The 26,520-nt window shown below is 43.4% G+C and overlaps 1 protein-coding gene and 1 long non-coding RNA gene across 3 annotated transcripts in view; one reads left to right on the top strand and one right to left on the bottom strand.

Annotated features, from left to right (window-relative positions):
* Positions 1-21,598, bottom strand: part of CCDC93 (CCC complex scaffolding subunit CCDC93) — an 82,577-nt gene extending 60,979 nt beyond the window's left edge. The window contains exons 1-6 of the mRNA XM_019748226.2: positions 21,385-21,598; positions 17,153-17,266; positions 15,591-15,685; positions 8,725-8,836; positions 4,450-4,548; positions 3,606-3,662 (exon numbers count right to left, since the gene is read on the bottom strand). Coding sequence (XP_019603785.2) covers positions 3,606-3,662; positions 4,450-4,548; positions 8,725-8,836; positions 15,591-15,685; positions 17,153-17,266; positions 21,385-21,597 — 690 coding nt within the window. The 5' untranslated portion in view covers position 21,598. The remainder of the gene's footprint in view (positions 1-3,605; positions 3,663-4,449; positions 4,549-8,724; positions 8,837-15,590; positions 15,686-17,152; positions 17,267-21,384) is intronic.
* A 1,675-nt stretch (positions 21,599-23,273) lies between these two features.
* Positions 23,274-26,220, top strand: LOC109456149 (uncharacterized). Of its 2 annotated transcripts, none has more exons than XR_012497376.1 (3): positions 23,274-23,390; positions 24,741-24,825; positions 26,095-26,220. It is a non-coding gene; the product is annotated as an uncharacterized LOC109456149 (long non-coding RNA). The 2 variants fall into 2 exon arrangements; XR_002138817.2 differs by lacking the exon at positions 23,274-23,390 and adding an exon at positions 23,671-23,771.
* Positions 26,221-26,520: the final 300 nt, after the last annotated feature.

Below are 26,520 nucleotides of genomic sequence, written 5' to 3'. Positions count from 1 at the left end.
AATTAATGGCAATGTGTCTTTTACTGTAATATTTTTTTATTTATTTAAACATTCACCATATTGTTTGATCACATCTCATAGGAGGCACTCCATCAGTATATGGATGCTGCACACATTTTATATAAAGGCTGGGTCCGGGAACTAGGCACCTGTATGTTAGCTTATTTTAATCCTTGATTTACCACTCACAATTTAAATTTGGGATTCTAGACTTGTCAATAAGAAGCAGGTAAGAAATACTGATGAGGCATCAGATGGGCAGAACTGGGAAAAGACTGAAAGAGAAGAAAACCCCCTTCAGGACCTGAGGCTTCTAAAGAGCCATAACCGGTCCTCTAGGAAAGATTTCATTCCCTTTACTGAGGGAGGGCTTCTCCTTAGGGAGAGTGACAACAAACCAAGAGCAAGCTGTTCCGTTTCTTACACTGATTCAACAGTGAGCCAAGGACATGCACTGCAGCCCTAGCATCTCTTGTGACCTTCTGGGACTCACTCCAAAGCTGAAAAGAAGCCCGTGCAGAAGTGGTGGGTGGGAGGGATGGATGGCAGTTAATGGCACTGGGGTTCAGCTAAGAAATCTAAGACAGCATCTGGAAGTGAGGACTATTTTCAGTAGAGAGGGAGAGAAGAAATCAAATGAAACCCAAGGCCCAGCTTTAGCCATCCACAGAAATTCTTTACCATTCCTGCTAAAAATGTATTCACAGTCACTGATGAGTAGGTTCACATAAAAAAAGGAAATGAACTACGCATTAGGAGCTTATTATTATCAATGGGTAGTAGATTGGGGGCAGGGGGTTAATACTTTGTTAGGGGTATAAATGTCTAGCTATTACATTGTTTTGTACACCTGAAACTAATAATAAAAAATAAAAATAAACAAACATTGAATTTGTAAATTAGAAAAAAAAAATTTAAAGAAAGACGTACTTGTGCAGTAGCACTCTTTGGAACTGCATAATTTCAAAGGAGATGTCCTCTTAAAGCTATGACAATAAAGTTCTCTTAAAACTATGACAATAATAACACATAATATTTTTAATATCTGCAGCAAGAATAACTCAAAGAAATAAACTTTTTAGGTTTACCCTTTCAAAAAAACAAAACAAAACAAAAAAGACTTGCAACGTTTCCCCCCATTTGCCTTTATCTTGATATTATTTTCTAATCAGTTGCAAACATCATTTTACTTAGAGGCTCATAGAATAGTGGTTACAAGACTGGGTTTGCATCCTGGCTCCATCATCACCAATGTGACCTAGGGCAATTACATAATCTATCTGTGCCTTAGTTTCCTCACCTGTAAAAAAGAAATATTACTACTTCTTCCTAGGGTTGTTGAGAGGACTAGATGAGTTACATGTAAATGCTTAGGACAATGTCTGGGCACTGTGTATGGGTCATTAGCATTATCTCCTTAAATTCTATGCAGTCACACGACCAAGCAGATGAGGATTAAAAGACAAACAAACAAAAAAAACTCCATTACAAATGAAAAGAAGAAATAGTATGTCTCTACAGGCCCGAAATATTTAATGGGTATAGAGATGCCAGGCCCCAGTGATCGACAGCTACAACGGCCTTTTATTCTGGGTGATATGGTTGAAAACTGTCATGTTTTCTGACTCTCTACCCAAGGCTCAAAGTGAGATTTACATGTAAACATATTCAATAAAGCATTATAAAACTTTTACTTGTATTTATTGTTTTTGAATAGGTAATATACAAACTTAATATAAAATTCGAAGAGAATTTCCCTTTTTCTCCTGCCCCTGGCTCCCCAGCTCCCTGTATCAGAGGTAATGCTGTTACCTGGTTCTCCTATCTTTCCAGAAAAAAGGTATCACTTATAATGAGGGAAAGCAATAGCATACCCAGCCAATTGGTTGTTATTTTCATGACAAATGATGAGTCAGTAAAAGAGTTAATAAGAATGTGTCTGGGAGCAAATACAAATAAACCTAAAGAATAGGATTAAAGATCAACCGCTTAGCTCTGAGGCCCCTGGTTAGCACTACACTTGCAGGCTGACAAACACCAGGACAATTTTCGGAGGAAGTCAATGCAACAACAGTTCTCAGAAGGGGCCAGCAGCAACGGCAAACAACTGCAAGATGACTAACCCCTGCCATCTTGCATAGAAGAATATAAAACTCCAGCTAAACAGCAACCTGCCACTCTGAGACTCTGTCCCCGGCTACCCCCACTGCGGGAGGTAGAAAGGTGTTTCTCTCCTTACTACCCACAGCAGCCATCTTCTTTAGACACTGCACGGGCATTCTCTCTCTGCCCAACCTTCAATAAAACTTTCCTACTTTTCTGAGTCTTGTGAATTATTTCACATTCTGTGAACAACCAAGGGTTAATTCTATGCCGATACAACAAATACTATTAGGAGGAATCTTTAATAGTACACAAGAGTCTATATTGGTACGTGAAAAAAACCTGCAAAATTATATTTAAAGTATAATTCCAATTCAGTATAAAAATGCACATTAAACATGGAAAAAATATGTCCAAGCATCAGAAGTGGCTGCTTCTGTGTTGCGAGATTAAGGCTGATTTTCTTCCCCTGTATATATCAAACTTAAAACAAAAACAAAAAGCCCCCGAACTTTAAAGAGGTTCTAAACTGAACATCTATGTCATAACCAGGAAAAAAAGTTTACTGTGCAGTCATATCATGTGCTCTTTTTCTTCTTACTATTTAATATCGTCACCAAATCCGAAAACAGTATCTGGCTTCAGAGTGTTAACTATCTTAAAAGTTTTCCACTCCTCCCATTTCCAAAATGGAATTGAGGAAAAGATACAAATTACAACTACAAAATGAGAAATACTTTTTTCGTTTTAAATAAACACTTCATGTCTTCCATCATCAAACCACTGTTACTTGTTTCAGAGTAATCCCTTTGGGAGACCACATCACTTATTCTTCAAATAAAAAACACGTGAACTAACACTAACATTATTTCTGGAAGAGAATTTACAATCCCAGCAGGCATTGAGGCTTCAGGTTCAGGAGGAAGCGTGGGGGGAGGGGCGGTGGGGGTGGGCCAACAGGGTTCTGCTGGGATCCGGCCCAAAGTGTGTTGAAAAGGCTCAAGGCTCTCCTCCGCCCCTTGCACTAGGAAAGTGGGCACACGCGTGTAGATCCCATGGTTAAGACACATTGTGTATGGTGACAAAGGCCATCCCAGAGTTTCCCACACAAAGCTCAGAAGTCTCTCTGCCTCTCCAAAGCCACCATGTAGATGGTGACCTCAATTTACCATCTCCACTTCATCATCTGCTTTTTTGGAGCTACTCCAAGTTTACACCTGCCACTGGCACAAATGAGGAAGGGCTTTGGGTTTGGAAAATTTCACTCTTAAAACTGCAACAAAGCAAAACACAAGGCAGTGCTACCCATGAATGGTGGTGCCCAGATATGGGGCAAGTGAGGCAGGCGGGGCTTCCCTCACACCCACCTGAAGTCAGCTCCTGGGTAATCCCAGCAGGCAGAAACCATAGGAAGCAGGGTTTTGAGATTTAAATCAAAGCGCTATTTGGAGGCTGTGACCCTATGTTGTTCTTTTGCAGTAGAACAGGGCAGGGGAACTTACTGAGAGGTCAACAACTGTCTTGATGGCCTTTTCTTTTCTCTTTATGAAGTCATCATCCTGCAAGACAAAACACAGGGATTAAATCCTGTGCGAAGACTGAAACTGGCTGGACTGTTCAGAAATCAGTCTATAAATTGACTTTTCGTCACGACGTTGTCTGAAGAAGTCTCAATTTTCTAAGAAACTGGAATATATTCTGCATGGGGAAAGCTACAGCATCTGCAGATGGCTCCAAAACAGATCCCTACAGCCCGTAAAAAAGGGGGAACCATAGAGTGTGGTGGTGGAGACAAGTGTTCTCATTTCTAATCCTTATGAGCTTTGAAGCCTCGGGCAAGCTACCTAGCCTCTAACCCTCAGTTTCTCCATCTGCAAAATGGAACACCACCACTTATCTCAGGGAGCAGTCGAGAGGATCAAAGAGCAGAAGGCATGTGATACGCTGGGACTGGACTGTAGTAAGGATCCAACAGCGATCAGCTATTACTGTGCTTGTGAGTGTTATCAAACTACTACCTAGGAATGCCCTAGGCGGTGGTCTCTTGAAAAGCGTGTATGACTATACAAAAACATACTCATGCTCTTGTAATTTAATAAAAGTTCTGGATGAAGTACCAACATTGAGAGAAAAGGACAAAACTGTCAAACTTTATACTCAGTGCCCATTTCAAAAGGCAGTTCTATTGAACCAGGAGGCCCCATTTCAGTGCTGACCAGGTAGGTAGAGGCAGAGATGCCAGCAAAGGGAAGGGTGTGGAGGGGAGCCTGAACTTTCTGCATTCCTTCTTGGGGAGTCTCTAGTCGTGTTCTTATCTGGAGAAGAAAAGCAATGTAGAAAACTGACCTCAGGGAGACTGTAGGTTTTCTGGAATTGGGATATAGAGTAGGAGCGGATGTAGTCACCCATTTCTTCTTTTGTTTCTATGGCTCGCTTCACCAGCCACTGGGGAAGAAAGTTAGGAAACATGAGTAGGAATGAAATACCACTCGGTGAAGGCCAACTCAGAGATGGCATAACTCATGAACCCAAATCACCACACCTGAATTGACCAGGTGATGAGAAACTATCAACATGTACTGTTCTACAAGCAAAGCCACTGGCTGGGCGTCTGAAATGCTACGATCCAGTGGGACCTAGAGCTTAGTAGCTGTGCAGGAGCTTTAAAGCCTCACTTCAGATCCTCAGGCCTCAGTTTCCCTCTGTGTGTAAACGAGAGGTGAGAATATCAGTTCCTTTCACCTCACGGAGCTGCTGTGTGAGCAAATGAAACCACAAGTACCAGAGTGCTTTGTAAGTGCCTGAAGCACCACACAGACAGAGCTATTCCCCACAACCACCTGGTTCTAGGCCAGGGGTGTCCAAACTGCGGCCCGCGATCCATTTTTAATTGGCCCGCAGCAAATTCCAAAAATATATTTAGTTTACTTAAATAAACCAGGTGAGGCAATACGTACTTCACCTCGAGTGAGTGGCCCGGTTGTTTGTGTATTTTACCGCATATGGCCCTTGGTGAAAAACGTTGAAAAAAGTTTGGACACCCCTGCTCTAGGCATATTTTAATGTAGCTCCTTGAAAGGGGAAGAACCACAGAGAATGTCTAGTATAACCCTTCATTTACAGATGGAAAAAAACCCAAATATTCAGATTTGAGACTAGTGTGTACTGAGTACACAGCCCCAGGCTTCAGGTTAGTTTGGCACACACTTAATCCACATAGTGTTATAAGGCAGTTGGTACTGGCTGTGTTTGACAGAACCTCAAGGTCAGAGAGACTACAGAATTTGCCCAGTGATCTGTAGCTAACAAGCCACAAGTCACAACTGGGAGCCTCTTCCTCACCAGAAGACTGGACGTACGGGTTTTATTAAATGTTTCCCAGTTCTACTGGGCTGATATACAGAAATAGCTGCTCTTCATTTCTCCCTACTTAAAACACACACATACACACACGCACACGCCATAACCTGTGGAAGCTCCAGGTGCTCTGAAAGTGAGGATGCAAAGAGCAAAAACAATAAAAAATAAAAAAAGAGACAGCCTTTGTTTCTCCTCCCTGGCTCTTCATCTATTCCCTTTATTACTGAAGAACATTATGGAGGGGAATGCCATCTGCCAGGGCTGCCATTCTCTCTCCAGAGAGAGCCATGACATCTCAAAAGCGGTTTTTGGACAGTAGCTGTTTCCCCGAGAGCACAGCCGCAACTGGCAAGGTTTAGCTACCTAGGAAAGTAGACACATGGCACAAAACATGGCGATCCCCGGGGACAGAAAGAATGCTCGTTCATGGAGAGACTCAGTTCCAGTAAAGGACACATTTAGGAAGAACACGATGAGGAAGTGGCCCAGGATGGGGGAGCAGGAAATACTCCATCAGGAATGTTCTTCTGTTGTTAGCATCTCCCATTTATTTCCATCACCCCCCCACCCCACCTCCAGTGACCTCTGGCACTGACTAAAAGCCAGAGGCAGGGGCAGAAGGTCAGACAGCATTCAGAAGTACTCTAGCCCCGAACGGCACCCCACACAGCAGCACGGCCCAGGACAACGAAGGAGGGTAACTCCCGCTCAACTCAACTTCGCCGTGCTTCCCTTTGGACAGGGAGATGCAGTTTCCAGCCTTTCGTGCTGGTTTCCTGTTCAGATCTGCCTGTTAATCTGATCTACACTAAGTTACTACTTGGCTGGACCCTGCAGTGTGTGACTAGATAAGGAAAGGAAAGCCTGTTGAGTCACAGAATTCCCTTACAGAGTTGATTGTTCTCTTTTGGAGTTCCCAGCACAAAGGGCTATAGAGGGGACTTCTTGAACCGCCAAGGGTGGCCACAGGTCCTTAGCATGCAAAACAAATACCAACCCTCACAGGATTCACATGTTTGACAAGGGAGAAAAAGATGTGCCCTAGAACTACCAGTGGCAGAAGTTAGATTGATTTTCTCCGGCTGGCCTGCAGAGAGTGCTACTACAGCTTTGCTAACGGTGTGAATATGGGTGGTGAGCCTCTAGAATCACATAAGACAACTAGTTCAATGTTTCAATTGCTGGTCCACGACTGTTCTTTCACTGGTCTCCAGCAAAACAGGAAACCACTACAGGCACGCAGTGAGTTTTTCATAATGCTAAAGGTATTAAATTTGAAGGACTGTTCTTTATTCTGAGATTGGGGATTAAATGGCCTTTCTTTTGGGAAATGATGAAGAAAGGAAGATAGTTGTTACTTTAAAAAATGTCCTTGCCTGGCAAAACAGAGGTGGTGATTGTCAGTCAATCTCCGTTTTTGCTTTAAAATTTTATAGATACATGATGTTAAGAAATCTGGCAACCACTAGCCTAGGCTTCACCATTTTTCTCACAACGCAGAAAAATCAGACACTCAAAATGACCAAATTAACTATAGACGATCATTTCTGTTACATTCCTTTTTCATATCTAAACTAGATTTTTTGCCCTTAAAATTCTAGCAAAGGGTTGAGTAAGGTCTAATCACCAGAGATCCAGGCTTTCAGGGAAAAGGCAACAACTTCACAGTGAGATGATGATGATGGAGGTTTCAGTAAGAAGCAAAGAGGATCCCTACTTCTGTTTTCAATAAAAGGATTAGGTACCATCATCTCCCTGAATCAGAGAGACAGAAAAGTCTAACAAAGATACAAGTCAAATTCTGAGTAAAAGTCAGCCTCAAATTTACAAATTTCATTTACAAATTTACAAACTTTGTGGTATTTGATTTGAAGTCTAATGCAGGGAAGAGTCCCAATAATTGTAACAACAGAAACAACTATATAACACTTACAAAGCACTTACTAAAATGTGCCGCTCCTTCAGGTGAGTGCTTTACACAAACTAAGTGCGTTACACAAATTAACTTAATTCTCATCCTATCGGGTAAGTACTATTATTATTTCTGGTTAACAGGTGAGTAAGCCATTTGCCCAAGGCCACACAGCAGAGCCAAGATTTGGACCCAGGAAGTCTCCAGAGTCCATGGTCTTAACCCCTACACTATGTGATCTTGACACAGAATTAAAAGATTCTGACAAGGGCTGCACAGCTTTCTCCTTGGTGGCTGCATGAATGGTGGAGTGGGGAAAGGACAGGGCTGGGAGAAAGGGAGTTTAGACTGAAATCTCTGCTTCTCCACTCACTAGCTCCCTGCCTTTAAGCAAATCAATGACTCTGCGTCTCATTTTCCTCAGATGTTAAGACTGGGATTATAACAGATGATTCAAAGACTCTATTAGGATTAGATGCAACATATTCCACTATTCACACAGCAGGCAACAAAGCGGAGTCCCTCTGTTCCTCCTCTTTTCGGGGTGCCTGGGGTGGAGGCACACAAGAACTGCACAGAATACAGGGAGCTGTACGCACGAGGCACTTCATCATGGAGCCTTGGGGAAAAGCCGGGGTGGAGAGGAGTCTCCCATCAGACATAGTCATCCAGTAAGGACTAAATGCCTACAAAGGGCCAGACATCTTATGAGCTGTTGGGGACACAAGAGTGAGCAAGACAGCCATGGTGCCTGCCCTGAGGACGCTTAGTCTCATGGGAGAGACAGAGGAAGAACCACACACTCGAATATACATGGTACAAACTGCAGTAAGGAGCATTCCTGTGAAGAAAGGGAAGGCGGCCGAATGCATGGATATAGCAAAGGAAGCTGTTCGAGATTAGGCGGGCAGGGGACGCTTTCCTGAGGAGTCTTAGTGGAACTGAGGCCTGAAGAATGAATGTGAATTAAGCAGGAGGAGCTTCCCAGCCTGAGGAAAAGGCCCTGTGACAGGAGGAAGAGTAATAATACAATAAGTAAATCTGAAAGTCTGGGAAACTAGAACAGAAAGAACAAAGGAAAGGAGCAAAGCTGGGTAGGTGGGAGGGACCAGAGCACCAGGGGCTGTGGAGTTCTATCTTTACCAAAAGGGCAAAGAAAAGCAACTAATGGGAACATTTAAAGGCCAGGTGACAGTGTGAAACTCAGGGAGGTGAAGTACCGGTGACCTTTTGGGGTGACACGAGAAAACATGTTCTGCTGCCAGCAAACCCACAGCACACCCGTTAGATCCAGGGTGCAGGCCAGACCTGGTACAGGAATTCGATCTTCGCCACACAGAGGCTCTCACCTGAACAACAGGAAATATGTGAATAAAATCCATGCCCTGGATCTGGTGAGGCTCCAGCTGGTGTGGACACTTCATCCTTGGCAGGACCGAGACGATTTTTTCTGATAGAGCTCTGTTTGGAAAAAAAAAACCAGCAAAGAGTGAGAGCACAGTAAGTGGCCAGTAAGTTATCTCTCAGGTCTGGGCAGCATCCCAGAGAAATCCGGGGCTTCTTAAAGCCAGACCCTGACCACGTTTCTCACGGCTGACTACAGAATTAGAAAAATAAGCATAATCTAGACGCGCGCGTACGTGTGTGTAAGGCCACAAAACTGCCTTCATCCTTCATGCTAAGGCTGTGTTCTTCCCAATTTTTTATATTAAAATACTGTTTCTTTAAGAAATTATGGTGATGTTTGAGGTAGTAGTTATTTTCTAACATATTAACACGGTAAAATACAAAGTTATTAGTGCCCCATATTCTTACAGTCCATTACACTGATCTACTGTTTCCAAAAGTCTGAGAACCACTAGGTTACGTATTAAAAAGTTGTTCTAAGTATCATTCAGGCGAAAAATAATTACCAGACCTTGTGCCAGGTTCCCAGAATATTAAGACAAAACTTGGGGCCTCAAGTTCCCCAAAAAACTTGAGGGAGTTCTCTACTCTGGTAGGAAAGTATTTTTAAAATAAGAAATAGCCTTTACTTTTTTGACACTCTAAAATCAATCCTAGATCTGGGGGAACCATGTGTCCTCATTCTTTTTTCCAGATAGGAGAAAGTCTGTGTCTCTCAGGAGGGACACTGCTCTCGCTCCCATGCCTTGCCTCACTCTTCTCCTAACCGGCTGGGAGCAGGAGAGGGGAATCAGGCTCCCCGGGGTCCCAGAGCATTATTCTATCTCAGTCAGCAGGTATCCCTCCCCCTCCCCACAGGAGATGTTTTTCGGCTCACCCTGGACCTGGTGGGACAGTTTTATGGCAGAAGTGATAGGACTTGTGTGCAAGTCCATTTTACCACAGATTTAAGCCTCCTTCTCTAATTAGCTGGTATTTGATCGCCAACAGTCTGGTTCCTGTTTCTTGTATCTTAATGGGATCAGATTCAAGACGATAGAATAGAGGTAGGTTATTTAGTGGTTCTGCTAAACCCCAAAGCCATGGCACACAGACCGGGAACCTTGAGAAATGATGGTAAGTCATGGCCTCTGGGCCATACGGATATTGGGGTCTTCTGTCTCGGCCCGCACAGGTAATTTAGGTTATATCCCCTCTAAGGCCCTTAAAAACATCTCAGGCAGTTACAGCAGCTACTGTCGCCTTGTTTACAAGTGCAGGACTATTTGCTAATAGATGAAGGCCCTGGTGAATGAGGTCACCGGGTCTTACTAGACGCTGCAAATTCAGTAAGCTTTGGGTCTACCCAGTGTTCCCCGTTCAAAAAAATGTCGTACATCTTTATCTTTCGGCAGTTCCGTAATCCTTCCAGGAGACAGATACCCTTAAGACCAACATCTAACTCGGGACTGGGACCTGTGTCCCCTTAGTAGGTTTCAGCTCCTCAGTCTTGGTAGGAACTAAGTAACCCAGGGACAAAAGCTAACTGGCTCCCCAGTGAATGTTCCCTGGAGAACACACTATGAAACCATATTTACGTAAAGAAAGCAGCTATCCGCGATGGGAAAGAGTCGCACCCCAGCTCCACTGGTCATAATGTCAATGTCAAGTCCAATATATTAAGAGAAAAAAATATGAAGGGGGAAGACTGATACCCTACTGCACACGTTCACAGATGGTAGGAACATCCACCTCCCAGGAGGGAAGCACATGGGAGAACATTTTCAGCCCCACAAGAAGCGGAGGTGTGATTTATCCAAAAGGTCTGAGGGAAGAAAACTGTCATGTGGCTCTCAGCCACTCCAGCACTCCCTCCATTCCAAGCAGCCTGTGACTAGGTCACCTGCATATTTTGTGCCATGCGATGTGTGCCCTGACCCAGTGGGGAAGCCGGTGGTTGTCCAGCTCTTCCTGGGGCCCAAATGGGACAGTCTGGAAGGGAAGTATTAGCAAAACCATTTGGCAACATATCTAAAGGTCGCTCTCTCACTCTCTGATAAACTTTCCTTTTTATTTTCATCTCCATCAGACTCCTGTGCCTTGTTTCTTAATTTCTGTGAAATTTGTGAGAGGAAGAGACGGGTGCCTAACTGGCCCAAACTCCAAGCTTAGCAAATGAAGACGATTAATTCCAAACCCGACTGCGCCCTTGCTCAGCGTAGGACTTATTAATAATTACTTACGTGCGGGGCCACCTTCCCTCTAAGTTACGCTTTGGTTCAGTAGGAGGAAGGCCCCCTCTAGTGGCTACAGAGCTAGGGGTTTGCAAAGGGTTACTCATTGCCTACAACCACCACCACTCAGTAGCTTTTTAAAAACGAGGTTTGCATTCAATATTATTTTATATTAATTTCAGGTGTACAGCATAGTGGTTAGACATTTACATAATTTCAGAAATGTTGAATAACTATCCAACATTTAGTTAGGTATACAAATGTTGAATAACGATTGTGTACATCTAAAATTAATATAATATTGTATGCTAGCTGTATTTTAATACCTATCTTTAAAAAAATCTTAAAACACAAGTTGAGATTTGGCCCCCCGACACCAACCAGACTATCTTCAGACGAGGCTCACCCTGGCCACTCCTTCGAGACTGCCTACAGCAAGGATGGCCCGAGGGAAGGATGCTACGGGTCATCTCAGCGTGTACAACTCTCTTAAACCCAGAAATGCCTGCCAAGTCAGGAGAGTCAGCAGCACGTGGAGGCCACTGAAGGCACTAACAGTGCTGGGGGGTGGCGGGGGTGAGGACAGCAGGTGGCAGCTGCAAAAGTTAGGAAGACTTCTCACAGAAACCCACCAGTCCCCACATGGCTTCTCCCTGGCGCTCAGGGTGCATCCTCTGACTCGGAAATGACAACTTGCAGATGTCACCAGGCAGGTAACATGCCCACTTATCATTATACTGATTTCTTATTTTTTAAGCATGTTCAGTGCACTCCTTCCTCCTCCACTGTCAAATAGTTTGAAAGAGAGTGAATTAAACCTGGGTCTGAATTGCTGTTCTATCACCTCCTCTAGGATGTTGGCAAGTCACCTGGTCCCGCTGGTCCAATACTTCATCACATAATGAGAGATAACCCATCCTGCCTACTCAAAGGCTGTTGTGAAGTGAAATAATACAAAGCATGTGCAAGTACTCTACACACTTGCAGATGTGTGTTGTTCAAATGAACTCAGTTAAAAGCCTAAAATCTCATTTACGGATCTCTGAGCATAGGATTCTGTGGTAACAGAGCTTTAAGATATGCTGGGATGCAGGGTAGAAGCTCACGGAGCCCTCCAAAAAGAAGGGTCAAGAAGGAAAACAAAGCCCCAACTGGGCACATACAGAAGACAGCTTGAGAGATAATCACACCCTCTATAGACACGTGTGCTCTGCAGACAGCGCTCCGGCCACCGTCACATCCACTGAGATCCACCGCGGCACGGCAAACACGAGGCCCTGTTAGGCTGAACTGCACCTAACCAGAAACTTTCTGAGGAGAAACCACCAACACAGAACACATTTCACACCAAACAGAAAAGAGGTTTGGGCAATTCAGTGCCCTGCAGCTAAGACATTTCTCCTCCATATAATAAAGATCCAACTGCCTGATGTTCTGCTAGGAGTCTGGTGGGTCTTTAGTGATGCAAACCCCTGGCCCCAGCTTTGCCCACAATTATAGTTCACAGCTCTGCATTTAAAAGCTTCTCAAGTACTTACCAGAGAACGTAATACATCTTCAACCCCTTATCCACAAACCCTTCGGGGCCTATAACTACAGTCAGCCCTCTGTATCCACGGATTCCAAACTGCTGATTGAAAATGTGTAGTGTACCGGATTTTTAGTGACTCACAGGGGCCATATCTGCTCAGGCCAAATATCTCACAATCATCCTTGACTTCCTTCTTACTCACATCCCTAATCCAATTTGTCATGAAATCCTTAATGTATCCAAAGTACCCAGAACAATGCCTGACCCATAGTAGGGGTTCAATAAATACATGTTGACTCAATGAATAAGTGAAAAGAGATTCCCTTTAGCTGTGATATTGTGATATTCTCCTTTAAACAGCACCATTATGGTCCATAAGACTACATTTCCTTTTCTCTGACCCCATCACAATGAGTTACTGTAAACAGTATTAAGATCTACTTTTAGATAAAGCACAACCTAATTGCTATTACAGAACAGACTATGCATATTATGCCCTCAACACTCTAAAAGTAAGTATAACGGCAGATGGAAGCTGAAAGGTAGAAGGAAACACAGATACTAAAACATTCACCCTATGTACTTAGGAACCAGGAGAAACTATCTTATCTTAATGGGTCAAGAAATAGAGACTTAAGTAGATTAAAATTATACAAGTGATCACAGAAAAACAGACAATAATGAAAAAACTGGAAGATGGAAGATGAAAGTGATCTAGTGAGTAGAACAGGTGAGCTCATTGCTTCCTCTCATTGGACGTGAATGAAACAGAATGTATACATAGTTGGAAATGGAGAAATGACAACTCTGAAGAAACTGAAACCTAAACAGTCGAAGATGATTCTTTCCAGGGAATAAAACTGGGGTGTGGAATGGGGAGGAGAGATATGAGCTGTATATTTTGTTCCCTTTGGTAGTATGTGAACTTTTTCTTTAACTTCATGGATATAACACCAACATAATAAAAACAAACAAAATAAGAATAGAAATCTACCTCTGGATTTAGCTCTACCAGCAGAGAGCAGAGCCACACACACACCTGGGCTCCACTGCAGTGCCTGCCATGGAGGACTTTTCACCACAGGTCACAGGACGTGAGGCCGCAGCCCCAGAACAACAGGTGTTCAGATGTGGAGCCCCGCTATCCATGGCTGGGCACTGATGAGCATGTCATTGTGTTAAACAATACATCCTCTTCAGTGAGGAGCCCAGAGATGTCCTTTGGTCTTAGTATGCAAAATTTTGGTGATTCAGAGGGACTGATTTTTCTTCTAACATATAGAAACTGTGAATTGGGTCATTTATCACATTTTTCTCTTTTTGTGGCTGCCAGAAAGCTCAGAGCCAAATGTGTGGCCCACCCTTAGGGATACGAAGCATTTTGTGGCCCATCACAAGTGTGGCAGCCTTATCCCCAACTTTGCCTTCTGTCTCTATTGCTTTTTCCTTTTGCTTTGCTTTGCCTTTGCGTCACCTTTCTGTGGTTACTGCTTCATATATATGCGTATTTATAAACCATCTTTAAGCCATTTAGAAGTGTTTTTTCTTGGGAGAGAGTAAGGCTTCAAAAAAATAAGTCAGTCACAGAATCATACAGATCTGAGAACACAAATCCTTCTTACAGATAAAGGAACCCAGGCTTGCCCAAGGTTACACCGCTGCCCAGTGGCAAGGCTGGGAGCCGAACTTGGGATCCCAAATGATGTAATAAAATCCCCACGCCCCTGGTAAGCTATGGAAGACTGGGCAGGGTGCCTTCAGGTAAAAATCTCTAGCAAGGAGCCCATGCTGCCGTCTCTTGATGACAAGCACAGTAGGGCTCTGTCTTACACAGAGGCAACAGGGAGGAAAAGATTCTCCTTTCCTCACCCTCGTCTACTTCCATTCACATTAGCTGCCATTAGAAACAGATACACTACGCAGTCACTTTGAGAAAAAACATTAGAGGTGCTCATCAGGGAAATGCAAATCAAAACCACAATGAGTTATCACCTCACACCCGTTAGAATGGCTGTCATCAACAAGACAAGAAATAACAAGCGTTGGCAAGGATATGGAGAAAGGGGGACCCCTGTGTACTGTTGGTGGGAATGTAAATTATTGCAGCCAATATGGAAAACGGTATGGAATTTCCTCAAAAAATTAAAAAATAGAACTACCATATGATCCAACAATCCCACTTCTGGGAATACAGAAGAAAACAGAATCACTACCTTAAAGAGACACCTGCACCCCCATACTCATTGCAGCATCATTTACAATAGCCAAGATATGGAAACAACAACCTAAGTGTCCATCAACAGATGAACAGATAAAGAAAACATAACATACATACAGTATACGACGGAATATTATTAAAAAGAAGGAAATCCTGCTATTTGCAACAACATGGATGGACCTTGAGGGCATGTGCTAAGTGACATTAGTCAGACAGAGAAAGACAAATACTGTATGATTTCATTTAACTAAATTCATAGAAACAGAGAACAGATTGGTGGTTGCCGGGGGGGGGGGGGGGAGGAATGGGAGGGGTGGGCAAAATAGGTAAAGGTGGTCCAAAGGTACAAACTTCCAGGTATAATATGAATAAGTCCTAGGGATATAATGTGACTGTAACAATACTGTATTGTATATTTGGAAGTTAGTGAGAGAGTAGATCTTAAAAGTTCTTGTAAGAAAAAAAAATTTGGACCCATGAGGTGATGGATGCTAACTAAACTTTCTGTGGTAATCATTGCATAACACATACATATAGCAAATCATTATGTTGTACACCTTAAACTAATACAAAGTTATGTATCAATTGTCTCAATAAAACTGGAAAAAATTTTTTTTAAAAAAGAAGTGTTAGAAATAGCCTGAACATTAAATGCCTCTTACATCAAAGCTACCAGTGTGGCTTTGGCTTCTTTCAGCCTCAGTTTTATAACCTATAAAATTGTGATAATACCTGTTGTAATGAAAATTAAAATAAATTATGTAAAGTGTCTAACACAACCTCTGGCACAAAAGTTACCCCCTTCTCCCCTTTTAGGCTCTTCCATGGCAAACCCTACCAACTTACATTTTTTGACCTATCGTAGAGTTTTCTTGAAAGAGCAAATCAACATCTACATCAAAGTTGCAGGTGGTAATGCACCACGTCATTCCTCCTACCACCTGCAAGACACAAAGAAAATAAGTTTCCTCTTTCTAGTCTGCAGAGAGGGGAAGAAGTGGAAGGTAGGAAAAACAGAAATACTTTTTATAGACTCGGTGAACATACTAGAGTCTACCTTTACAGAGTTTATATGTCCTGAATCCATCAGCTGCAAATCACCCCAGTAGCACTGTTGAATAAAACTGTCTGCAGTGATGGATAAGCTCTGAAACTGCACTGACCAATACAGTGGCTGCCAGCCACGTGTGGTTACTGAGCACTTGAAATCTGGCTAGTGTAACTGAGAAACTGACTTTTATTACTAAGTGAACACAGCATGCAGATTCTCTTTATACTGAAGGGGACAAACATTCATTCTCAGCCAAGAGAAGTCTTCACCCAGTTTCAGGCAAGTACCAGATTCCAGAGGAATTATGTGTTTTATAGACCAGACATGTGAGCAGCAAGGCTGACGTTTTGCGGCTCATTACTTCATTTCCATAAATCTTATTTTTTTCATCTTCCTAAAGGAGAGGGGAATCCCTGCTCTACTTTCCTCACAGGATTTCTCTGAGATGCAAATGAAACTAGGGCTAAAAATCCATTTTTAAAACAAGATCCTTTTCGGACACAGCTGGATGGTAAAAAAAAAAAACAACAACTGTGAATCCTACTTCTCTGGCTGTGCCTAATAACATCCAAATTCCAGGCCCCAGCCCCGACCTAACTGACCAGAATTTCAGTGGGTAAGGCCTAGACATCTGTATTCTAAAAGAAACCAGTGATTCTGTTATGTGCAGCCGGGGCTGTGGCCCACTGGAGCGCTCCACACTTTCACCCACCAGGAAGCTTTCCCGGACTGCACTTTCTGATCTGGACGCTTCGTTTCTGTGCACAGTTCACTGCAGTACTTACTGCATCACGCCATTTATTCTATGAGTTTTGGTTTACTTGTCTCTCTTCCCTCTGCTACAAAGGTTGGGAATCTTTGAGTACAGGGCTTTTGTCTTATCTCTGTGCCCTCAACACCTACTATTATGCTTTGTGCATAATGATTGTTCAAGGTTCTGCTGAATTAAACTTCATCCCATAGTGACTTCTCCCTCCTCCAAACCAAGCATTTACCATCCACAGGAAGTCTGGCAATTGTCTGTGAGCACACTCCTTACTGACTCAGATTATTTTATCTTACATACGCTTTATCTCCCCAACCAAACTTAAGTTCCTCAAAAGGTAGAATGATTTCTTTTGCTTATTTGCATCTCCCAAAGCTTCGTGCACAGAAAAGGAACTCAAGGTGTATCTACTGCTATATTATTATCTTCATTTAATAGGAAATTTGAAATTTGAACACTTCCATAATGAATCTGAATCAGGAAGAAATGGAAATATAGACATGGAGAAAGTAAAAACACAATCTCTCCTTTCCATGGTTAACCACGACATCCTGACAAAAAATAGCTTAATGGTCAGAAAGATTTCCTTACCTTATCAAAAGGCGACAAGCCTTTAATTCTTGCCCTGAAATACCCAGCTGCAACCAAGAGCTCCAGAATTTCAGTCAACTTGACATTTTGTTCTTCATCCTCTCTTGTTTCTACCTAAAACAAAAGGTAAAAGGCTGGTAAAAGCTACTTTGAATAAAGGAACACCAGGTGTATCTCCTGATGCCACCACACTGCCGGGTGACATTGGTTGTATCACTGCAGTCACGCAGGAGCACGAGAACACAGAGTTGTCCAGAACAGACTCCACAGTCCTCAGCAAGCTGTTAATTGTCACTGGTCGGGGGAGAAGACCCTCACAGCTAATATAGGCTATTTACCAGATGCTGAAGGAATCCAGGGAAAGGAACATTATGGCACATTACCTCTCTGTTCTTTAAAGATGTGGTTTACTTGACAGGCTTCTCCGACTAGATTATAAATTCCTTACAGATAGGAACACGGTGGACTTTTTAAAAAACTTTATACTCATTTTGGTCCAAGTTATTTTTCAAGAGGGGCATGAACAAAGAATTCAAATATATACACCTCTTTATACTTCTCTTTTTTATATTTAGAGCAAATATAAGGCAGGCTTTCAACTCAGAAATATTAAAGGGTAATTACTGCCATGTAACAGGATTGCCTTAAAAATAACAAATTCACCTAATACATTTAAACAGGGATTTGATTTAAAATTTTAAATTTATGTCCTACTTTCACTCTCAAGGGTTTGTTTACCAGTCAAATAAACAAACTAAATATTCTAGTACTTTTGCCTCCATTTACTTTCATGAATTGTGCCTTTCCTCTCTTGCATCATTGCAGAAAATAAAAAACCACCTCTTTCTAGAAAACACCGCCAAGGAATCCTGGTTCAAAGCTTCGTACCCACTTCTGACTGTTCCCTACTCAACAATGCGTGTTAACTCTTCCTTTACTAAGCATCCCACATTTATCATCCCTTCCCTTTTATTTATATTGCACGCCTGGATTATTGCAACTGCCTCTCAATCTTTCTACTCTGGTAATTTGTCTTGCTCATTCCTTCCTAAATCACAGCTTTCATAGCATTACCTCTTTAGCTTACCTCCTGGCTCTCATCATTAATGCAGCACACACTGTCTATAAAATAAACTCCAAATGTCTTAGTTTGGCATCTAGATCTTTCTTTGGCTACAACCTATCTTTTCAGCTTCATCTTTCACCTCCCCCCCAAAACAATCCAGACATGGCTATGGCCAACCTGGAAAACACTGTTCACACCACCCCTCTTCTCCTGATATTCTCTGACCACCAAGAACCATCTTCAAATTCTAGCTATTTGATGCCAAACCTGACAAATACAGCCTGAAACAGTCATTCCTCTGCATTTCTATTTTATTTATAGTCCATGTCATCCATACAATAAGTAACAACCTCTTCTGAGTGACATGTCTGGTGTTAATGCACATTTCTGTCTTTCCAAATGGACTATTATATTAGCTGGTTCAGGAGAGGACCCATCTATTATTCACTTATGTTTACTTCCCTGTTCTGGAACAGCATTAGGCTTCGAGGACACACTTATTAAATAGGGAATGACATGCTTAATCATTACATAAAGTGCACGAGCTAAGCCAGTCATGTGTTAACAAAATGTTTTCATAGTCATGACACCAATAATGGAAATTCCAGTTTATTTTGAAGTACAAACTGCCAGTACATATTCACATGTAGTAAAACAAGGAATTATTAAAGTTACTGTTAATCCTTTGCAATGGGAGGGTGGGGGGTGGAGGTGACAACCAGGCTCCAACTCATTTAACTTCTCTCTCAAATGACCCTGGCCCAGGTTATCAAAGATTCTGAAGGGTAGCATTCACTAGTTATTAGTGGACATGCAAAACAAGGTAATATTAATTATTCACACCTTTTCTTTCTTGGCAAAAGATCTGCGATAGGTGAAAAATATGTACAAGTGGAGAAACAAAAGAGAAGGTAAAGAGCCGTTAATGGTTCACAAAGAGAGAGTAGGAAAAAAAAAGTGACGATAGTATTTTCTTAAAACCCCCGCGATGTAAAACAGGAAGACTTCATTTGTTCAATCATCATTTATCATGGAAACACTTCTAAAAAGGGGACAAGACATCATGGAAGGATCAACCCTGCCTCAGCTTCTACCAAAGGAGCACCCATGGCAGATGAATGGCCCATGCTTCTCAACCACTCACCCTCAGAATGGAGAAGTGTACTTTTGCAATATAACTTGTGAAATAACTTTTTGGCGCAAGATACTGAATGGATAACGTTAATAAGACTCCAAATTCACTTCACAGATTAACACTGAAAAAAATGGAAACGGGCATGCAAGAAGGAATGCCTCTCTTCAAGCCATAAAGCTGGTTAACACATCAATTGTTAAAAAAACAAAAACTAAAACTAAACTAAAGCTCTGATAAAGATGAATAATTGTGAGCTCCAAACCAGGCACACTACATTTTCAATTGCATTGTACTGTAGTTCATATAAACTGGAAGGCAGGGCGAAGTTGAGATATCTTTCTGTCTTTCACATGAACACTGTAAGGGTTTAAAAAAATGAAGTTAATGAATGAATAAGCCTAGTAACAGCCTAATGACACAGACTGTATGTACTGGTCTTTGAACTAAGTAATAATAATTTGATTATACATTCACCCTGTTTGCCTCCTAACTGCCAAGAACTGTCTTAGGCTCTTGGAAAAATGACAAATAAGACCCAGCTTCTTAGCAGTGAGAGAAGGTTTAAACAAAGGACACACAGGAGCAGGTTGCTTTTCATTTTAAAAAGATCCCTTTTGGTAGTGGGACATTGAATTGGAGGGATTTAAGGTATTACAGAACCAGGGAGACTAGACAGGAGTCTACAGCAAAAGATCAGGCAAAAACTTGATGAGGGCATTAGAATAAAGAAGTGGCAGAAAGAATTATCAAATCAAGTATGCCAGTCTTCATAATTCCTGGTCCCATGAAAGCAACTTGTACGTAACGTTTTACCTAATACAAGAGTTCTGACAACATTACACTGTTAGGCTTTTTTTTAAGATAACAATAAAACTGACTTACATTCTGGGAGCATAGACCGACAGGTAAGTCTGTCATTCCATCCTATATCTCCAGCTTTTATGCATTGAACAATGATCTCTCAATTAGTGGGTACTTGTGGGATGAAAGAATTGGGGGCGGGAAGGGAGGAGGAAGGGCAGAGAAGCAAGATTGGCCACAGGCAGTTCAGTGTAAAGTGGCCACTCACCATGTCCAGAAATCAGTTCCCCTGTCAAATACCTGCTTCAGAACTTTGGGAGGGAGATAGAGGTGCAGTGTGCATTTCATTTCTTTCAAGAATCTAGTAAACTAGACTAGCTTTTGAGTAAATCACCTGGAAAAGAAGGCAGATGCAAACCACCTAGCTAAGGGATATTGCAGTCCAAAGGAAATGCACTTTCCTTTTATCCCAGCCAATGTGGAAATCCGAAACCACTGATTATCCAATTCCTTACGATCGAGTGAGTGAGCACTTAATAACAAACACCTCTGGAAGGAAAAGCACCCGCTATGTTCTGGAGAAGCAGCAACGTGTCCGCGCGGCGCTGGGTCCCCGCCACACAGCACCAGTAGACAACGCTGTGCGCTGACCCAGCCGGACACAACCTAGTGGCGGTACGGGCCCCCAAGCGTCTTCCTGCCGCCCAGGTCGGGCGTGGGGGGAAACTGTAGGGGGGCGTTCCCTTTAGACACTTAGGTCTGTGGGGCTGGACGCCGCGACCACCAGGGCCCCGCTAGGCGGCGGCAGGAGCCACAGGGTCACCGCCCTTTGCACAACCCGAGTCCGGACCTTCCCAGCGCCAGTCTCGTGACTCATGGGCGCAGCAGACCCGGCCCTCCGGGCGAGCTCAGCGGCGCCCGGACCCGGGAAAACTGCCCAGGAGAGCGGGAGAGGTGAGATCCCGGACCCACGGCCCCGCGGAGCCTGGGGCTGCGCTGGGGGCACTTACTGGGCTGAGAAGGCCACCTCAGTCCCAGGAGACCCGAGAGCAGCTCAAGTTAGTCCCCGCCCACGACCTTGCAGGGGACCTGCTCAGCCCCAGCGGATAGGGTCGGTGCTCCCAGCCATGCACACACCTGAGGAAGGGGGCGGGGCGCCCAAGCGTGCCCGCCGCCCCACGGGCTCGGCCCTCTCTCAGGAACCCGACATGTGTGTGGGGGGGTCCTTACCTCGGGGAGACCCTGGCTCTCCGGCCCCTTTGGCAACCCCATGATCCGGTTGGATTGACGTGCGGCGGCAGCGAACTCCCCGGAGCGCCGGGAGGAAGCTGCCCGGGCTGCGAAGCTGCTACCGGGGTGGAGTGCAAAGAGGCAACTTCCTCCGCGGTCGCCGCCGCCGCAGCCTCCGCCACCCGTCCGGGGCGCCACCGACCCGCGGAGCATGCGCGCTGGGGCGGGAACGCGGCGCCACTGCGCCTGCGCAAGGGCTGCCAGGGCTGAGTTGGTTGGTACTGGCTGGGGCCGTGGAACTGCAGTCCCGCCGCGCACTGGGGGCTGGCATTGTGCGTGAGCTTCACGCCGGAGCTCTGCATTTTCCTCCGAGGGGCTTTATAAAAGACTGTTTCCGTATCTTGGGGAAATTTTGTATTCTGGGTCTCCTCTTTGCTTCTCACGGGCTTCAGATGTCCCAAGTGGGTTCAGTCCCAGTGGGTGCAGAAGCGAGCCGGACTTCGGAAGCCTCCTCGCTCCCGGGTCAGATTCCGAGCACTGATGAGTTTGGGGATTCCAGAGCTGGGCCCAGTTCTGCCTCGGAATCGAGGTGTCCCCTGATTAACGCTCACTTGGGAAAACTCAATACACCGACCAGGGAAGCGAGCCCGAGAAAAAGGATTCTTCACGCCTTCTGCCTCCCTCCTGGCTGAGGCAGTGCACCTTGTTCCCCCAGGAAAACTTTCCTGAGATGATGTTCATCTACCCATCCCCAACATCCCCATTCTGATCTTAAGGAGAGATCTTCTCTGCGAATGAGAGGCCAGTGTTGAGGTCATTTTAGCTGCCACCGCACTTAACACGATGAACCCTTTGTCTGTCCCAGACGATGGCAGCTATAAAAAAGAGTTGTTTCCCAGGCCACAAGCCACCGCACCCGTTCCATAATGGCTTCTCCAGCATTTTTTTTTTTTAAGTGATGAAGAAAGAAATTACAGGAAAACTTTTGCTGTAGAAGAGATCCTTCCCTCTCTCTTGTGTATGTTTGGGGACGGGCAGGAGTGTGAGGCCATGAGCTCCCTGAGATCAAAGAGGTTGTGTGTGTGTGTGTGGGGGCATCCTCTCTGCATCCCTAGCATCTTAAAAAGTGGGTATTCAGTAAATGTTTGTCCTTGAAGAATTCTTCATGACTTTTGTATTCCTGGAGTTTATTTCTGGAACCACAATACACAAGTGGTTGGAAGAGCCTTATGAAAGTCCATTTCCTTCTTAAATGTAGGTAGCAAATATTGCTAACAAAATTGTGCCACTACCCCCAGTCTCCAATAATTGGAAACATTTGAATATGCAAATTAAGGTATTGAGATGGGAACTCTTAGATTAGTTTTATGTGTGTTACAAACTGATGAAGTATAAGTTGTGACATCTTGCTCTCAGCCAATGTGAAGCCAATAAGACTCCATTTCTAAGGTGTCCGCTCTATTAACTCCCCAAATGTGTTATTTTTGTAATCTTAAAATTGTCCTCCCACGAGAGGGTATGGATGAGGGGGGATGGAAGATGATAATGTGTAGCCACTGTTGGGTGACCAGACAGCTATTGATGCTTAGGGACAGGTAGCAAAATCTCACATAGCAGGCAAGCCTAAATAGCTGTATATAAAGTAGCCCAGGGAATAGGGCCTGGAGAATTATAGGACTCAGGTAGGCTACACAGGAGCCCCTCTTGTAAATGCCTTTGCAATGTTTTAAATAAACATGAGCATCTATCTCTCCCAGTAAGAGACTGTCCTATTTTAACTGTCTGTGTAGGGTGACAGTAGCAGAGTTGAGTTGACAACATGCTTTTCTTGTTTTAAAGATCCCAGCAAAACAGCCATGGCAGCAGTCAAAAATGCTTGAGCAGCCCATGTTTAAGAGAGGAAGACTGCACAGCCTGGGAGAAGACCTTGAAGAGACAATGTCAGAGAAGGAAGTTTGTGAGGACTCTCAGATAAATGCATCTCTCTCCTTCTCCCCTGGCTCAGGGTATCTGTACACACATTTTTGTCTCCCTAGTATGATATTTGGAGATTAGGGATCATTCTGCCCCTCCTCTGCACATCCAGTACAGAGGTATGTGATGTTCTTCTAAGTGCAAGATTCTTAGGAACCTCACAGATACTTTCTTGGCTAAAAGGGTGCCGTAGTAAACAGCTTCCTGTTAGGATCACCTTGGTCCTGGATGAGGTTTGCTATAAAGCTTCAATCATTCTCCTCCTATTTCTCCCAGCCCTTCCACTCTGGGCTCTTGCTGTGACTAAGAAGAGGAATTGTGAAGTCTTGAAGCAGGAAGCGACACTAGAAGGCACCTAATGCAACTATGGGCATTAAGAAAAGTAGAGTGACGTGGTTTAGGTCACATATCATGTTAGTGGCAGTGCTGGGAGCAGAGCCCCAAATTTCTTATTTACAGTGTCCTTTTTATTCATCCATCATCCATCCATCCATTTCATCTATCCATCCATCCATCCAACAAATATTCTGAGCTCCTTCTGTGTCATTGGCTTTCAAACTTGGCTGCATGTTGGAATCACCCGGGGAGTTTTACAAGCTACCAATGCCTGACTGAGTTCCACCCCCAGAAATTCTGATTTAATTAGTTTGGGGGAAAACAAAAATATTGATTTTTCCTTGGAGTATATTATTTTATACATAAAACAATATATATTGTTTATATATAGACCAATCCAGGGATATGTACCCTGGGCAACACAGGAATTAACAGTGACCTCATTGTGTTTCTTTATAAATCACCGTGGCACACAAAATTTAAGATCCATAAACAAACTAAGAATTCTTAAGTTAAATGCATTCTTCCTGAAAATTCTTACTTGTATGCCAACATATGTTCAAACGGTAGAATTTTATAGCACAGCATCCTATATTTAGCATGTCACATTTCTATGGTAAAAAATGGAGGCACAGGTGTAAGCAAACATATACCCCCCTCTGCTTCTGGACACAACCCAGCATACACACACACACACACACACACACACACACACACACGCATTTGAATGGGTTCTTCCAGTACATTTTCCCAGACAAATGGTAGTTTTGTTAAAGAATTCCAACAATTTCCATAATTTTCACAACCACACTTTATTAGCTACGTTAGAAAGGATTTGACAAAGTCCCAACTACACAGCAATGAATAAACATGCTTGAGAATATCTGCTATATTCTGTATTTCCCATAGAAAAGGGTATCTAAAATTTTATTGGTAAAGTGATTTAATAATTAAACAGTTCTTATTGGTGGGGGGAGTGAAGTTTTAAAAAGTCACAGGTGCTCCCAGTGGTCGCCCAGTTTGAGAACCACTCTTCTTTGTGCCAGAGAAAAGTTCCTGGTGCTGGAGATACTGCGATCAGCACACCAGACAAGATCATTACTGACAGAAATGAAACGTGTGAAGTAAAAGGTAATATGGAGTAGAAATAAATGTTCTTCAGGAAAACAAACCGAGCCAATATAATGTGATAGGGAACAGCAGGTGTCAGAGGCTCTTTTAGATGAAGGGCTCTCGGGTGCCATTTGGGGGGAAACGTAAATCCCAAGAAGATGCCGTGGGAAGATCTCAGGGAAGAGCACTCCAGAGCATCTGGGGTGCTCTGCACAGCTTTCCTCTGCCTTTCCAGACCTCCCCCCCCCCCCCCCCGACCTCCCTCACCTTGCTTGCTGCCAGAAAGGGCTTCTGCGGCTGGACTGCAGTGTGAGTGCCTAGGGTATGAGGGTGTGCGGTGTGGACCCCGGCGGGGGAATCTGCGTTGTGGGGCCTGGAGAGTACAGTCTCGATAGTGATTTGGCAAACGTATCAGAACTTAAAAAAATATCCTTGGATATGATAATTCCACTTTTAGCACTTCAGATCTTCATCACAATGTTATTTATGAGAGAAAAACCTGGAAACCATGTAAATCGCCCACAAAAAGGAAATGCTTAAGTACGTTATAGTATGTCCATTTGATACAATACTATGTGGCCAGTAAAAATACTCACTGCAGCAGACCATTAAAGAAAAGGATGAGAGACAAGGCTACCCAAATATTAGCAATGTCTGTCTATCAAGAAAATCATTAAAACATTTAAAAAGCAAACTGGAAAAAAATTATTCATTACCTGTGACAAGAGTTATTACAGATGAGGAAGAAAATTTTAATAGAAATATGAGCAAAAGACTTGACTAGAGAATTCCTAAGATAAATTATCACTAAATATAAAAAAAATAGATATTCTCAGCCTCATATTTAAAAGCTAAAATTAGATACCTTTTTTTGCATTGAAGTTGTAAAGTTTTAAGAACATTAAACTAATGCCACAGCACTCCCTGGTCACTGAGTAAGTTTTTACAAGAGTTCTGAAGGGTAATATGGCAAAGTTAATTTTTCAGCAAATATCTATTGAGTGCCCACTGTACCAGGCACTGAGAAGGGTTCTCATTGCGGGTGGGGGGAGTGATTCAGCCCCTGAGGAGCATTTGGAGTTTTCACAGTGACTGAGAGGTATGACCAACATTTAGTGCCCTGCTATTATGAATGTCAACTATCCTGCGTTGACTGAGTCACGAGAATTGCTTTGGCCAGAGGAATGTGGGAAGATTGGGAGATTGTGCCAGTTCTGGACGGAGGTGTTAAGAACGTGTCCTTTTCTTTTTTTTTCACTCTCTTATGCTCCTTCCATCCATCACAAGAACACACCCAAGGGCCTCCCTTGGGCCCTTGAATGAGAATCAGACGTGAGAGAAAAAGCAGCAGATGGAAGATCCGAACCTAACCAAACCCAGCTGAGCCAGACCTACAAGTGGGATATTAGTGTTTGTTGTGAGCACTAAGATTGTGAGGTTGTCTGCGAAGCATTGACATCATGGCATAACCTGACTAATATACCACACAGGAAAGAATTGTCTCTCCAAATACCTGAAGCACCCCCAATCCTCTGCCCAAAAATCACTGGATAAAGAAAAGGAACAAAATGGAGATGTGGCACGCATGTGCACAATCAACAAATAATCACATCAACAACTGTATGATTGTGTGTTGAAATAAGTGCCATTAATGGCAAGGTGAAAGGTTGTATGAGAAAGAAGAGAGGAAGAATGATTTTGAGTGGGAAGTCA

Source organism: Rhinolophus sinicus, linkage group LG01, assembly GCF_036562045.2.
Source record: "Rhinolophus sinicus isolate RSC01 linkage group LG01, ASM3656204v1, whole genome shotgun sequence".
Lineage (NCBI taxonomy): Eukaryota > Metazoa > Chordata > Mammalia > Chiroptera > Rhinolophidae > Rhinolophus > Rhinolophus sinicus.
This window is presented reverse-complemented; position numbering and strand designations above follow the sequence as displayed.